This window comes from Gobio gobio, assembly GCF_949357685.1.
Source record: "Gobio gobio genome assembly, chromosome: 24".
Taxonomy (NCBI): domain Eukaryota; kingdom Metazoa; phylum Chordata; class Actinopteri; order Cypriniformes; family Gobionidae; genus Gobio; species Gobio gobio.
Window position 1 is genome coordinate 37,087,187 of NC_137120.1, and position 16,145 is coordinate 37,103,331.

The 16,145-nt window shown below is 38.4% G+C and overlaps 1 protein-coding gene across 1 annotated transcript in view; it reads left to right on the plus strand.

The window, feature by feature from the left end:
• lrp1ba (low density lipoprotein receptor-related protein 1Ba) overlaps window positions 1–16,145 on the plus strand; it is a gene marked incomplete at its 5' end in the record, with an annotated part of 414,271 nt that overhangs the window by 325,407 nt on the left and 72,719 nt on the right. The window contains 8 exons of the mRNA XM_079807766.1: window positions 977–1,158; window positions 1,247–1,446; window positions 1,523–1,711; window positions 1,808–1,956; window positions 2,084–2,177; window positions 7,081–7,197; window positions 7,286–7,405; window positions 13,245–13,364. Of these exons, the coding sequence (XP_079663892.1) occupies window positions 977–1,158; window positions 1,247–1,446; window positions 1,523–1,711; window positions 1,808–1,956; window positions 2,084–2,177; window positions 7,081–7,197; window positions 7,286–7,405; window positions 13,245–13,364 (1,171 nt within the window). The remainder of the gene's footprint in view (window positions 1–976; window positions 1,159–1,246; window positions 1,447–1,522; window positions 1,712–1,807; window positions 1,957–2,083; window positions 2,178–7,080; window positions 7,198–7,285; window positions 7,406–13,244; window positions 13,365–16,145) is intronic.

Consider the following 16,145-nt stretch of genomic DNA (forward strand, 5'->3'; position numbering starts at 1 on the left):
ACTTTTTTTGTCTCCTGAATCCTCGCCGAGACCAAACTTGCCAGGTTTCGGCGTATAGTTTGTGCAGCGTGGTAATTTAGCGCTTAAAAAACATTAGCTGATATCTTCGAAACCGCTAGTCCGATCGAGACGAAACCTGCGCCAGAAAATCGGAAAAATAGGTCGATAGGGTTAGGATGATGCCCAAATGTCAAAATATTGATAGTAAGGGGTAGTAAAAGTAATTTAAGTCATTTTTTACATTTTTTTCATATAAATGTCTATAACTCCAAAATATAGATATTTTCACCAAAATTGACACATATGTATGGGCTCACTCCGAAGACACACATACAAAATTGTAGGATTGCTCCTCTTGGTGGCGCTATAATAGAACGAAACATGACATTGGCTCTATACAACTCAATGTTTTAATGTGGGGTTTTAACATTTTTACTTGAATTGTCTTCAAATGTCTTCACTCATTTTTTCAGTTGGTCTGCTGCTAGCTTCCATGTTTGCTTCTGTTGCGCTTGGCCCCGGTATTTCTGCTTGCAGCTATATTTATTGAATGTTGTTGTCGTAGTTCTGTACCGTTATGCTAACTAACTGTTATGCTATGTTTTGTTTGAGGAAACAAAGCCTCCCCACCCCCATTTTATCAAACATTCATGAATTTGTTGATTCTGTTGTTGTTGCAGTTGAACAATTGCTAATGTTGGCTGACTGCCATGCTAACTCATTATTAGCAAGTGAGAGCAACTATTTGTATTTGTTTGTTTTCTTTTGTTCTGTTAACCAGTAGCATTTTAATTCATCTGCTGACAGAAACAATAAAGACCTACTTTTATAAGAGAAAAAAAAAACAGTGCACAGCTGCATCTCACACTTGTCATTCTGAGCTTTTCTTCCAGATAGCATTTGTTCTCTGCGGCCCTAGCTGTGGAAAAATCCATGTGAATAACCAGCCAACTGTGCTTGACTGGTGTTTTCTCAGGTGGTTCACAGGACGTCGGTCCCAAGTGCTCTCGCTGTCGACTGGATTGGCAAGAACTTGTACTGGTGTGACGGCGAGAGAAAGACCCTGGAGGTGGCGAAAGCTAATGGACTCTACCCGACCGTACTGCTGAGGTCTGGATTGAGAAATCCAACTGCTCTGGCTCTCGACTCTCTGACGGGGTAAATGATGCTTAATATTGCTTATGATCCGCAATCCCAGAATACTTTAGCACCATTTAAAGCCACATTTATCCCCATGGTGCCTTAGATTTGTGTTCTGGATTGACTGCTGCGAGCAGCCTCAAATCGGACGGATCGGGATGGACGGCAACAAGCCACGTGTCATTATTGATTCAGAAATACGGGCTCCCTCAGCCTTGGCAATTGACCACATCAACAAAAGGATCTACTGGGCCGATGAGAACCATATCTTATTTTCGAATATGGATGGAACAAAAAGACACAAAGGTAAGTGTTGTCTCGTCTCAAATCTTATCTTCTCTCGAATTGTCCTCAATAAGATTCTGTCAATCCCACTTTCCAGTGCCCATTAAGGACATCGGTGGCATAACCGGTCTCGCATTGTTTGAGGACTTCATCTACTGGAGCGACCAGAAGTCGAAAACCCTCAGTCGCTCTCACAAGACATCTGGCGGCCAATATACAGAACTCCTCAGCTCCTGGCAGACCATTCGAGACATTAAAGTCTACCATCCGCTGCGACAGCCTGACGGTATTACAGCGAGAAGCTCTTTTGTCAGCTTGGATAAGTCTTCAGGGCTAGAGTCAGGACTTTGATGTTTTTTTATTGTTTGTTGTTTGTCCTCAGTGCCAAAGCATCAGTGTCAGGTGACTAATGGAGGGTGCAGTCACCTATGCCTCCTTTCCCCTGGTGGGGGATACAAGTGCGCTTGCCCTACACACTTCTACCTGGCAAACGACAACAAAACCTGTCTGTCTAACTGCACCGCTAGTCAGGTGCGACTTACTAATTACTTCAGGAGCCTGAATTTCGCTTTAGCTCAACTACTCTTGGCACCACTTTCAACTACCAATTATATTCAGTGTGCTAGTCAATAAATAGATTATTTCTCTGTGTGTGTAGTTCCGCTGTGGTACGGATGAGTGTATTCCCTTCTGGTGGAAATGCGACACTGTGGACGACTGTGGAGACGGATCCGACGAGCCGGCAGATTGTCGTAAGTAACCAAACATGATGGCCATCAGCCAAACTGAAAAATACGTCACTGTAGCACCTTGTAATGTTGTTCAAGCTCAACATCTAGGAAGCTGCCTACCTAGAGAGTGTTTTAAGGGATAATAGGAGAAGTTTGGACCAAAATGTACACAACATACAGTAAATTATACCTTGTTTGGCCAAATTCGAAGGCAGTATTGTACACTATATTGCCAAAAGTATTGGGACACCGCTCCAAATCATTGAATCATTGTTCCAATCACTTCCATGGCCACAGGTGTATAAAATCAAGCTCTAGGCATGCAGACGCTTCTACAAACAATTGTGAAAGAATGGGTCGCTCTCAGGAGTTCAGTGAATTCAAGTCCACATGTCATTTCCTCACTACTAAATATACCACTGTTAGTGGTATAATCCCCCCTCCTCCAACTTTCACAATGCAGTCAGGCAAGTACCGTTCTCCTGGCAACCGCCAAACCCAGACTCGTCAAAGTGGAAGCAATTGGGAACAACAGCAACTCAGCCACGAAGTGGTAGGCCACGTAAAATCACAGAGCGGGGTCAGCACATGTTGAGGCGCACAGTGTGCAGAAGTCGCCGACTTTCTGCAACGTCAATAGCTACAGACCTCCAAACTTCATGGGACGTTCAGATTAGCTCAAGAACAGTGCAGAGAGCTTCATGGATTGGGTTTCCATGGCTGAGCAGCTCATCCAAGCCTTACATTATTAAGTGCAATGCAAAGCGTCAAATTGTTGGGCTTGCCCCCTTAGTTCCAGTGAAAGGAACTCTTAATGCTTCTGCATACCAAGACATTTTGGACAGTTTCATGCTCCCAACTTTGTGGGAACATTTTGGAGATGGCCCCTTCCAACATGACTGCGCATCAGTGCACAAAGCAAGTTCCATAAAGACATGGATGAGCGAGTTTGGTGTGGAGGAACTTGAGTGGCCTGCACAGAGTCCTGACCTCAACACCTTTGGGATGAATTAGGGCCCCTTCACACCTACCTGGTTTGGTCTGGATTTTCAGACTTTTCAGTTTGGTCCGAATCAAAATTACAGGTGTGAAACCTCCCCCGTACCACGGTCCGGACCAAACAGACAAAATTTGGTCTGACGAAAAGAGGTAGTCTCGGTCCGGATCAAACTGAACAAAGGTTCGGTTCGTTTCTAGTGTGAAAGCATTTTCTGTATGGTTCGGACTTTCAGACCATTTACAGAAAGTTCCTGTTTACGTTTAAATATTATAATGTTATTTTTAAATTTCATCTAGGCTACATTGATTATGAAAAGTGAAAAAATGCACAATATGTCAGAAATGATTTTGAAAGAAATTTTGTATGATTTTGCTTAGAAAGCCTTTCTTTAATGTGAATTTCATTTTGTATAAATTGTATCTTAATTTTAATCAGATAATTGCCTGGATTTAATAAATAAGAAGCAAATGGTCAATATCAGAAAATAATCGCGGGAGCGATCACATGCTTTGCACATGAACTGGATCGCGTCTCAAATTAACCGAAACTCGGCAGGCTACTTGTCTCCCAAACATGAGAAATATGTGTATATAAAGCGAATCAATCCACTTTTAAACGTAACGAAAAGAAAATAGTCAAGCAATGCGCACTGTTCAATAGTGGCAACGAAATGCGTCCGTTCATTCATTTTTGTCAAAGATGCTGATGTCAGATGCACGTCCGTTTACAAACCAATCAATGTCCAGATGCAGCCCACATAGATGATGACGAGTGGACGCAAGTGTCATGTAAAGTTCTTTAGTGCACTCGCATAATTGCAATGTGAAACCAAACCAAAACTAACCGAATGTATAAAATGTATCAAAACTTGAACTTCGGTTCGGACCTTGGTGCGGACTTTCAGGTGTGAAAACGCCCTTAGAGCGGAGAACGCGATCCAGGCCTTCTCGTCCAGCATCAGTGCCTGACCTCACAAATGACTTAAAGAATGGTCAAAAATTCACATAAACTTCCCAGAAGAGTTGAAGCTGTTATAGCCCTACGGATTAAAAATGGGATGTCATTAAAGTTCATGTGCATGAAAAGGCAGGCATCCTAAAACTTTTGACAATATAGTGCATGTATACTTCCTCGCAAGGCATTTTCAGACAAAATACATTTTAAAAGCAAGGCAAAAGACATGGCAATCATGTATTTCATTCAGTATTGTTAAGCCTAATTGAAAATGTACTATTTTACAGTGTTGCGTTATTATCTTAACAACATGCTAACACCACACTCTGTTGGAATCAGTTCTGATTCGCTTCTTTGTTGGTAGTAGACAGGAAGAAAAGCTCCCTAGTTTGTGAATCTTTAAGTGACTCCACAATCAACTACAATTTCTTTAAACTCAGCTGAAAGAAAGAAATCCTTTAGACATCATTTCTCTCATGAGTTGAGGACAGGAAAATCTTTTTGTCACAACTTATTCCTGTAATTTTCGTTGCCGGTTCATTGAGCGATGCTTTTTGAATGAATATTTGTCTGTCATCAAGGTTATATTCAAGTGTTTCTTCCTTGCATATTCCATTGAATGGGTCATTTGTAATGTAGCAGTGCTTGTTTGATTGAGAGGTGAATTGTCTAATTTGCTGCAAAGAGCTTCAGAAATGGATCACATATTAAAATGCTGTAGAGATGTCAAGGCTGACAACGAACAAAAGACATTTGCATGTGTTCCAGGAGAAACATTCCTTCTGTGCGATCTCTGGCTTTGTGCCTGTTCTTTGTTTGTTTTATCTCTGTCTTTCTTTCTTTTTTTGGTGTTTGTTCATTTAGCTGAACAGTTGCTCATTTGCTCGTCAATGCACTTGTTCTTTGTTATTACTTTGTTCTGTTTGTTTTGCCGTCTTTCAATTGTTCTGTCTTCATTTTTTTTGTTTGTTTGCTTGCTCTTTGATTTTTTTGTCTTATTTGTTCTTTCTGTTTTTCTGCCTTTTAATATTTCTGTCTGTCTGTCGTTTGTTTTACTTGCTCATTTGCTTGCTTGTTTGTTCTGTCTTTTTTGTTTGTTTGTTTGTTCATTCACTCAATCTGCGTTCTTTCTTTCTTTGTTCATTGTCTTTCAACCTTTCTGTTTGTCTTCATTTCTTTTCATTTCATGCCATTTCATTCAGTCTTATTTTTGTTTTTTTTCATTTGTTTGCTCACTCATTCTTTGTTCTTTTTTGCATTTGTTTGTTTGGTCATTCTTTGCCTTTCAACTTTTCTGTCTTTATTCTATTTTCTTTACTTTCTTTCCGATCTTTCTTTCTCTTTTTTTGGTGTTTGTTCATTTAGCTGAACAGTTGCTCATTTGCTCATTAATGCACTTGTTCTTTGTTATTACTTTGTTCTGTTTGTTTTGCTGTCTTTCAATTGTTCTGTCTTTATTTTTGTTTGTTTGTTTGTTTGCTTGCTCTTTGATTTTTTGTCTTATTTGTTCTTTCTGTTTGTCTGCCTTTTAATATTTCTGTCTGTCTGTCGTTTGTTTTACTTGTTCATTTGCTTGCTTGTTTGTTCTGTCTTTTTTGTTTGTTTGTTTGTTTGTTTGTTCATTCACTCAATCTGCGTTCTTTCTTTCTTTGTTCATTGTCTTTCAACCTTTCTGTTTGTCTTCATTTATTTTCATTTCATGCCATTTCATTCAGTCTTATTTTTGTTTGTTTTTCATTTGTTTGCTCACTCATTCTTTGTTCTTTTTTGCATTTGTTTGTTTGGTCATTCTTTGCCTTTCAACTTTTCTGTCTTTATTCTATTTTTTTACTTTCTTTCTGTCTGTCTTTGGTTGTTTGTTCATTTAGCTGAATTTGCTCATTTACTTGTTAATGCACTTGTTCTTTATTATTACTTTGTTCTGTTTGTTTTGCTGTCTTTCAATTGTTCTATCTTTATTTTTGTTTGTTTCTTTGCTTGCTCTTTAATTTTTTTTTTCATATTTGTTCTTTCTGTTTTTCTGTCCTTTAATATTTCTGTCGGTCATTTGTTTTACTTGTTCATTTGCTTGTTTGTTTGTTCATTCACAATATGTTTTATCTTTCTTTGTTCATTGTCTTTCAACCTTTCTGTTGTCTTCATTTCTTTTCATTTCATGCCATTTCATTTTTGTTTATTTGTTTGTTTGCTTGCTTTTAGATTTTTTGTCTTATTTGTTCTTTCTGTTTGTCTGTCTTTTAATATTTCTGTCTGTCTGTCATTTGTTTTAGTTGTTCATTCGCTTGTTTGTTCTGTCTTTTTTGTTAGTTTTTTTGTTAATTCACTCAATCTGTGTTCTTTCTTTCTTTGTTCATTGTCTTTCAACCTTTCAGTCTTATTTTTGTTTGTTTGTTTAGTTTATTTTTCTGCCTATTTTTTTGTTTATTTGTTGATTTACTTGTTTGTTTGTTGTTTGTTTTTCATTTGTTTGTTCACTCATTCTTTGTTCTTTTTTGCATTTGTTTGTTTGGTCATTCTTCGCCTTTCAACTTTTCTGTCTTTATTCAATTTTTTTACTTTCTTTGTTTCTGTCTTTCTTTACTCATTAATTCACTTATTATTTGATCTATCTATCTATCTATCTATCTATCTATCTATCTATCTATCTATCTATCTATCTATCTATCTATCTATCTATCTATCTATCTATCTATCTATCTATCTATCTATCTATCTATCTATCTGTCTGTCTGTCTGTCTGTCTGTCTGTCTGTCTGTCTGTCTGTCTGTCTGTCTGTCTGTCTGTCTGTCTGTCTGTCTGTCTGTCTGTCTGTCTGTCTGTCTGTCTGTCTGTCTGTCTGTCTGTCTGTCTGTCTGTCTGTCTGTCTGTCTGTCTGTCTGTCTGTCTGTCTGTCTGTCTGTCTGTCTGTCGTTCATTCAACCTTTCTTTTGTTTGTTTGTTTATCCATTTGTTGTTTCTTTGGCTTACAGCGGAGTTTAAATGCCAACCCGGAAGGTTCCAGTGCGGAACGGGTTTGTGCGCCCTCCCTCCCTTCATCTGTGATGGAGAGAACGACTGCGGAGACAACTCGGATGAAGCCAACTGTGGTAATTATAGATTGATGGATGGATAAATGGAGACCAAGCATAGTGCTGTATGATGTACAGTGATGTCCTTGTTTGCATATGCTTTCAGACTCTTATATCTGCCTGTCTGGCCAGTTTAAGTGCACACAAAGGCAGAAGTGCATCCCTATAAACCTGCGCTGCAACGGACAAGACGACTGCGGAGATGGTGAAGATGAAACTGATTGCCGTAAGAGACAATAGGACTCATTCTTTCTTTCTCTCAGGTTTGACGTCACCGACAATGAACGCCATTGGCTGGCATTTTCACTTGTTCTTTAAAAAACCTCTGCAAAGTTCCTATTAAGCTAGATTTCGTTTCAAGAGAAGTTCAGAAAGGACATTGAGAGGTAAATCCCCATGTCCTCAGAATATTGGCTTGTGAAGGTCAGATTCAACAAAATGTTTGAGAAGTTTGTATCAGTTGATGAGAAAAGAGCCAAGCAAGGAGCCTGATAAACATTGCCGAAAGTTTTATTTTGTTTTCTCATTACTTTCCGGCACAGTGCTTTAGATGGAATTGCTTGAGGGAAATTTAGGACACAGACGGCGAGAAGAAAGGAGTGAAATGAGTAAAGAGAAAGCAAGGTAGACTTGCCAACCAGGAAGCTAAGAAGCCATCCTGTGTCACCTTCAGAAATCAGGCAGGAGTAATCGTTAATTTCTGCAATGGTGATTGAATCCTTGTCCAAATGCAAGTCTTATTTTAGGTGGAGACTGGCAGAAGTTAATACCCTCGCTCAGATCAGAATCCTGCATTTGAAGCCACAGCAGGGGCCTAATTTCTCACTCCTCCCCAGAGTCGAGTATCTGGCTGGGTTTTGATAAGACGCCCAGCTCTGGTACGCCCTTATGTGGGAGCGAGAAAAGAGAATTCTCCAAGAGAGAATCAGTAAGATAAAAGTTAAAAACGAGGAAAATCATTAACACCATTGCATGGGACAGAGCCTGGAGGGTCCCCAGAACTCTAAGAGGCTTTTGAGGGGGTCTGACAGTGTCTTGGATCCAGGGGAGCTGAGCTCAGCCCAGGGCACTGATTAGCCAAACAGAGGGAGGGTTTAACAGGGATAATCGCATATGGAGCATGGCATTAGAGGCCGGCTTTAGACCTCCCCCCTCCAAGGAGGGAGAGCGCTGTGGGTCAGGATTGCCGCTGTACCGACGGGGAAAGCTGGGTCTAGGCTTAGCTTAGATGCGAGGGGGTAGAAACTGCGGTTAGTTAGACCACCTGGGCACAATCTTGTTTGACTTGTTTTATCATGAATTAATCATGCTTTGCGATGTTTAAAATGTTCAGAAATGAATCCAGGTGAACTTCTCCAGGAATATGTTTTATATGTTAGCCATGATTTTACCTCAAATTCTACAGAAAAAGAAGCAATAACATGCATTATGTTGAAAATACTTATGTTAGTGATTCATATAGTGATATATAATTAATTAAAAGTAGAAAAAACAATGAGTTTGCTAGCGCCACTAACTTTGAGCGAGTGTTTTACTATGCAGAGAGTGTGTTTTACCATGTTAACAGTGAGCACCAAAAACCCTCTCTAAAGCCCTTTTCGGACGGTAATTGTTTCTCAAGGGCTCATAATGTATTTTCAACATTTACAGGGGTTGGTCTTTGATTTTATTGACCAAATCTAGAATTACAGTGTTTGTCTCCTACCACCCGTGTAAAAATCCCAGACCGAAAGACCTACTGATTTTTTGACAAACACCATGGTCGTGTAGTAATTTAATTTCTGTCCAAATCCACATCCCTGAGATACAAGAAGAGATCAATTAATCCTTTTTGACCACTTCCAAGCACTGTACGATATACAGTATACCCAGCAGCCATATCACCCTGGAGCCCAAGACTGGTTTCCCACTGAAGCTAAGCAGGGCTGAGCCTGGTCAGTATCTGGATGGGAGACCAACTGGGAAAACTAGGTTGCTGCTGGTAGAGGTGTTAGTGAGGCGCTCACCCTGTGGTCTGTGTGGGTCCTAACACCCCAGTATAGTGATGGGGACACTATACTGTAACAAGCACTATCCTTCGGATGAGATGTTAAACCGAGGTCCTGACTCTCTGTGGTCATTAAAAATCCCTTTATATCGTTCAATAAAGAGTAGGGGTGTAACCCTGGCATCCTGGCCAAATTTGCCCATTGGCCCATGTCCATCATGCCCCCCTAATCATCCCCATATATATATATATATATATACGATTGGCTTCATCACTCTGTCTCCTCTCCACCAATCAGCTGGTGTGTGGTGGGCGTTCTGGTGCAATATGGCTGCCGTCGCAACATCCAGGTGGATGCCGCACATTGGTGGTGGTTGAGGAGATTCCCCCCTTCTATGTGAAGCGATTTGAGTTCCTAAAAAAGCGCTATATGTAACAAATTATTATTATTAATTATTAATTAATTAACTGTTACGCTTTGGATGCATTTTAAAGATCTAGCCTACATATATATATATATATATATATATATATATATATATATATATATATATATATATATATATATATATATATATATATATATATATATATATATATATATATATATATATATATATATATATATATATATATATATATATATATATATATATATATATATATATATATAAATATATATACAATTAATATATAATGTTCATGTCTTTCTTTCTCGAAAAGAGGTTTTTGAGGAAAACATTCCAGGATTTTTCTCCATATAGTGGACTTCAATGGGGTACAACGGTTTGAAGGTCCAAATTCCAGTTTCAATGCAGCTTCAAAGGGCTCGCCACGATCCCAAGGGTCTTATCTAGCGAAACGATCTGTTATTTTCTAAAAAATATAAAAATGTATGTACTTTTTAACCACAAATGCTCCACGCATCATTTTACCTTTTTTTTTGTGAAGTGCGTTTGACTCAGGGCCCTATCATAAACCTGGCACAATGCAAGTGTTTTTTGCTAGTTTCAGCCAGACGCAGTTATCATTTTTACGTCCCGCGTAATGTTGTTTAAATAGCGAATGCACTCGCGCCCATCTGTGCGCCCATGGGTGTGCTGGTCTGAAAACCAGGTGTGTTCAGGCGCATTGTTGGCATGTTGCTATTTTGAGGAACTGAAAACGACTGCGCCATTGACCAACAAAAACCTGCTCTAAAGTCAATTGTGCAGTGTTAGTGCCAGTTTTCGTGCGTCGCCGACTAAGTTTTCTCAGTGTGTTCCGCACCGTCGGCTGAAGTTGGTCCTCGTCGGCTATTTTTCAGCCGATTCGACATGTTGAATAGGCACTCGTCGGTCAATCGGGCCATCTGATTATTCTGATTGACAAGCGAACCAGTGCACGAGAAAAAAAACCCAGGAGTGTCCGTCGAGATTCTGAGCTGTTTTGTTTATATTCCTGTAGCTCTTCCGGTTTCCTGCTTTGAATAACGAAAACAGACTAGACTTGTCACCAGCTATTTCCTTTTACGCAGGTTCAGAACGGACGTGCTACATGGCCGTCGGATGTTGTGCTTCGGCTTGGTATGTCAGGGTAACTTTGGACCCAGACGCTGCCGGCGTGAGCCGACTCCTCAGTCTGCTTTCATCGTCACTAGTTGGTCGGCGTCGGCTTGGTGTGTTCCTTGCTAAATGCGCCTATAGGCGGGTCCAAAATGCGCGTACACTTTGCTACACTTTGACGCGGAGCAGCACACAAACATTTTTAAATATGAAACATCAAAGAATTAAAATGTAAATTGTGGTGTACATAAATATAAAAATATGTATCAGAATTAGCCGGAATGACGAGCAAGCGAGCGTCAATGGACGAGCAGATCCGTTTCCTCGCTAGAGAAGCATTCCGTTTTTCTGCTCGCAAATTCCACCATGTAAATAGTGAATCCGCCACGGTGCGAGCGCAACAGGCTTTTAAAGGGAATGGGAGACGATGGCATGCGCCGATAATTTTTCCCGTTGTCAAACTAGCAAAATGGATTCTGAAACGCCCTAAGTGCACCTGCGCCATGCGCTTTAGACCATGCGCTCAGATCATTAAAATAGGGCCCTTATGTAGCGTTCACACCGGATGCGAATGACGCGAATAAATTGCGCTATTCACGCGAAGTTGGACGCTTGAACATTTTGAGTTTACTCGCTTCATTTGCGTGTGACATTCACTTTACGACAGACGTGAATTCACGTCATGGGAGGGGCTTCTGCCAGGCGGTTTCTCCCATTGAGAATTGGCTGAAATGGGCTGTGTTTACACGTCTTTTTTGTTAAAATGCTACTGTTAATGTGTGACAAAACATAGTTTTAAGACTTTTTCAGGCGATAATGAAGTTGTTTAAAGCTCAAATCTGTGGTTTATTTATAAAAAGAGTGCCTATTTGAACATTTTATCTGCCGTTTTCGGAGTTGTGAGCTCCAGTGGATCAGCGGCGCTCAGCGCTCATTAACCCCGGCGAGAGCAGCCTTTCCTCAGCTAGTCCTTCAGACATTTGCCACTGACTCTGATGTCTCTGTGGTGTCTAGAGCTATAATTCGTCTTGTGTATATGTAACGGGCGATCTTTGGTCTCATGGATCTATAATTTGTTCCCTGGCAAATCGTTTAGGCTGAGGGCAAAGTGAAGTTTCATTACTTTTTTTATTTTTAGGCTATTTAACTTTGCGTTACCGTTGTAGCCGACTAGCACTGACTTTGAATGTTTGACTTAATTGTTTGCTTTATTCCATGTATAGCTTATTATACCTTTTACTTATACTTTTGTATTATTGATCATACATAAACTTGCATTTAACAAAAAGAGACTGGCTTGTGTTTCATATCAGTTAATGTTATCACAGTGATAATCATATGCACACTTGTCTGAACCAGATATTAATATACAGATGTTCTCCTCATAGTTGTCACTACTAGAGCAAGCTCCTGATTGGTTAACGCGCCGCGAATATCCGCCAAAGTTCCGTTTTTCGAACTCGACGAATCACGTGTCAAATGCCCAATTCGCGCTGTGTCATTCACGCTAATTGCCTCATTCACGGGAATCATACCGCAGATTGTCTATTCGCTTCTTTGCATTGACTTAACATGTAAATCACTCGTGCAAATCGTGTCATTCCGTCCGGTGTGAACGCACCTTTAGTCTTTTTCCTAAATTTTTTTAGAAATTGGCCAATTGTTTCGCTAGATAAGACCCTTATCCTCGTCTGGGATCGTGTCGAGCCCTTTGAAGCTGCATTGAAACTGGAATTTGGACCTTTAAACCGAGCAGATCTCTCCAGCCATTGACTACCATAGTGGGGGGAAATATACTATGGTAGTCAATGGCTGCCCAGATCTGCTTGGTTACAAACATTCTTCCAAATGTCTTCCTTTGTGTTCAGCAGAACAAAGAAATTCACACAGGTTTGGAACATCTTGAGGGTGAGTAAATGATGACATGATTTTAATTAGTGGGTGAACTATCCATTTAATTTCTTTTCGACTGAAGATACGAAAGACGTGAACATCTTGAATGACGGGGTTGAGTGAATTATCTGGACATTTTAATTCTGACGTGAGCTACAGGAATAAATTGCCATCTGAATGCATGAGAGTTATCACTGAGGTGCTATGCAAATTTACAGACATCCACATGAGAATAGGGCCTAAGAAAAGCTGTCTCTTAATTCCTCTCATTTAAAGCTCCAGTGCTACAGCCATCAAAGCAGCGCTTGTGTGCAAATTTACCTCCTTATATACAATCAATTGGAAGACAATCACTGTCAGACTTCAAATCGCCTGCTGCGAGCACTGTTCCTGCACAATCCATGAGTTTATTTCGGTGTTGTGGGGAGATTAAAGGACAGTTTTCTGCAGTCTGTTACTGATTCTTTATGGTTCTACTCCTTACTGGTGTTTTAGAAAGGGTGGGGTAGAATACAGGCTCAGCAAACAGTCTTTAATCCTAAAACGTATGAACTTTCGAACACGAAGAAAACACTTGGGAATATTCTGCGGTTTGTCTGTCTTCTCAAAGTTTTGATCACATGATGTACTTCTGTCTCCAGCCGAGAACACTTGTTCACCGTCCCAGTTTCAATGCAAGACCACAATGCACTGCATCTCCAAGCTGTGGGTGTGCGACGAGGACCCCGACTGCGCCGACGGCTCGGACGAGGCCAACTGCGGTGAGTCTATTGACGTCGCCGCGCATTACCACTCGCTCATCATCACCGTCCATAAATATCCTCCTTAAAATTCAGTGTGAGAATTTTCTGCAAGTCAAAACTCATAAAACATTCCATTTGCTTTAATTTTGCACCAACCCTTTACCCAGTGGGCTGACGCAGATGAATAAAGATAGCTTTCATAACCGAGTTCTTGGAGTTCTTACTCCAATCTTGAGGTTTTGTGGATTGGTAAGTTTTGCTGAAAACTGTTCAACCAAGCGCTAACGTCTTCTCTGGGCGAGGGTTGTCAGGTTGCATTGTGTTTGCTTTATGAGCAGCTAACCGATTAGCCTTCTCCATCGGGCCCAGAATGGAACATTTAGTGCACTATAATTATGCAGATTCTTTGGGTTTTTCTCCATTTTAAAAGAGCAGTGTTCCTCTGTAGTCAGAACTGGATTCCATGTGTCAAGTAAAGCAGCTACTTTGGCTTGTAGATGAAGTGTGTTTTTCTGGGGAAAAGGTTTATTGCTTGGAGGCTTCTCAATTATTTAAACTTAAAATATAAACTTTAACTTGATGCATGTTGATAAACTAATGATGTGATACTATAAGTATAAAAGTATAAAAATACATGCCACACATGTTGATGGCATGTATTTATATATATATATATATATATATATATATATGTTTTTTGTTGTTGCTTTTCATTATTTTGCATATACCCAAAATATATTTTAAGATTGGAAAAGTATTTTTTTACTTCTCGAAGTACATTTTGTGATATATTTTGGTAATTTTAGGTTTAAACAAACATTTGTTAAGATATGTTTTTAGCTGATGATACTTTAATAAGTATAAAAATACATGGTGCACGTAAATACTGAGTAAAATATATTTTTTTAATTTTGTAATAAGTTACTGTTACTATGAATATTAATTTCTAATATTATGCATTTCAAGAATTATTTTCAAAATATACACATTAAAAAAAGAACAATCGAAAAGTGTTTAAAAAAAAAGTGTTGAATAAAAAAAGCTGAAATAGTCCAAAAGTGCTCATATCTGGAAACAAATATAGCTAATATTGTTTCCACACTAAATAAAGTTGAAAAAGTGCTTCAAAAAGCCATAAAAAAAAAAAGCTCATATCTGGAAAATATTATGACTAATACAGTTTCGACTCACAAACAAAAAGTCAGTGAAAAAATGCTCCAAAAGGCGAAATAGTCTAAAAGTGCTCATATCTGGAAACAAATATGACTAATATAGTTTCCAAAAAAAACAAAACAGTCGAAAAAATTGCTCCAAAAGGCGAAATAGTCCAAAAGTGCTCATATCTGGAAAATATTATGACTAATATATTTCGACACTAAATAAAGTTGAAAAAGTGCTTCAAAAAGCCAAAATTTAAAAAAAGAAATGCTCATATCTGGAAAATATTATGACTAATATAGTTTCGACACACAAAAAAAAGTCAGCGAAAAAATGCTCCAAAAGGCAAAATAGTCCAAAAGTGCTCATATCTGGAAAGTGGAAACAAATATGACTAATATAGTTTCCAAAAAAAAAAAACAGTCGAAAAAATTGCTCCAAAAGGCCAAATATTTCAAAAAGGGCTCATATCTGGAAAAATGATGACAAGTATAGTCACACAAAAAAAAAGAACAATCGAAAAGTGTTGCAAAAAAGCAAAAATAGTCCAAAAGTGCTCATATCTGGAAACAAATATGATTAATATAGTTTCTAAAAAAACAAAACAGTCGAAAAAAGTGCTCCAAAAGGCAAAATAGTGCAAAAGTGCACATATCTGGAAAAAAATTATGACTAATATATATTTTACACACACACACAAAAAAGTCAGCGAAAAAGTGCTCCAAAAGCTGAAATAGTCCAAAAGTGCTCATTTCTGGACACAAATATAACTAATATAGTTTCCAAAAAAAAACACAACAGTCGAAAAAAGTGCTCCAAAAGTGCTCATATCTGGAAGAAAATTATGACTAATATTGTTTCCACACTAAAAAAAAGTTGAAAAAGTGCTTCAAAAAGCCGAAATTGTTCAAAAAATGCTCATAATCAGGAAAATATTATGACTTATATAGTCTCCACACACAAAAAAAATCAGCGAAAAAGTGCTCCAAAAGGCGAAATAGTCCAAAAGTGTTCATATCTGGCAAAAAAATATGTTTTGAAATTATATTGCAACTATAATAAAAACTCTAAAATAAACAATATTTGCAAAATATTTACTTAAATTTGACTTTTAAAAATAATGTTTTAAATAATTTTGCATATACCTAAAATGTATTTTAAGATTGGTATTTTTTTCAGGTACTTTTTTGCTTCTCAAAGTACATTTTTAAACATATTTTGACGTTTTAATTAAGTTACGTATAAAATTTATTTTAAATAAAAAAAAAAGCCACACTGTTTACAACATACAGTCAAACCAAAAATTATTATAGATAATATATATATATTTATATATATTACTAGTGGGTGCAGGACACTATAGTTAATTTATGTAAGTGAGGATAGCAAAATAAAGTAAACTGTGACATATTATACCCAAAAATTCTTCATACTGTGTGGACTACCAGTAAAATTGATACAAATCTTGGGGCCAAAATGATTCAAACACTTTGACTTGACCATGTTTTGCTGAAGTGTTTTTTTCTTTAATTGCTAATGTGACATTTTACACCACAGACTGAACAAAATGAAGCATTGCTTGGTCATTGGTTGACCTGAACTGGTATTATCTAATTGTGTACTTAAATTGAACAGCTGATT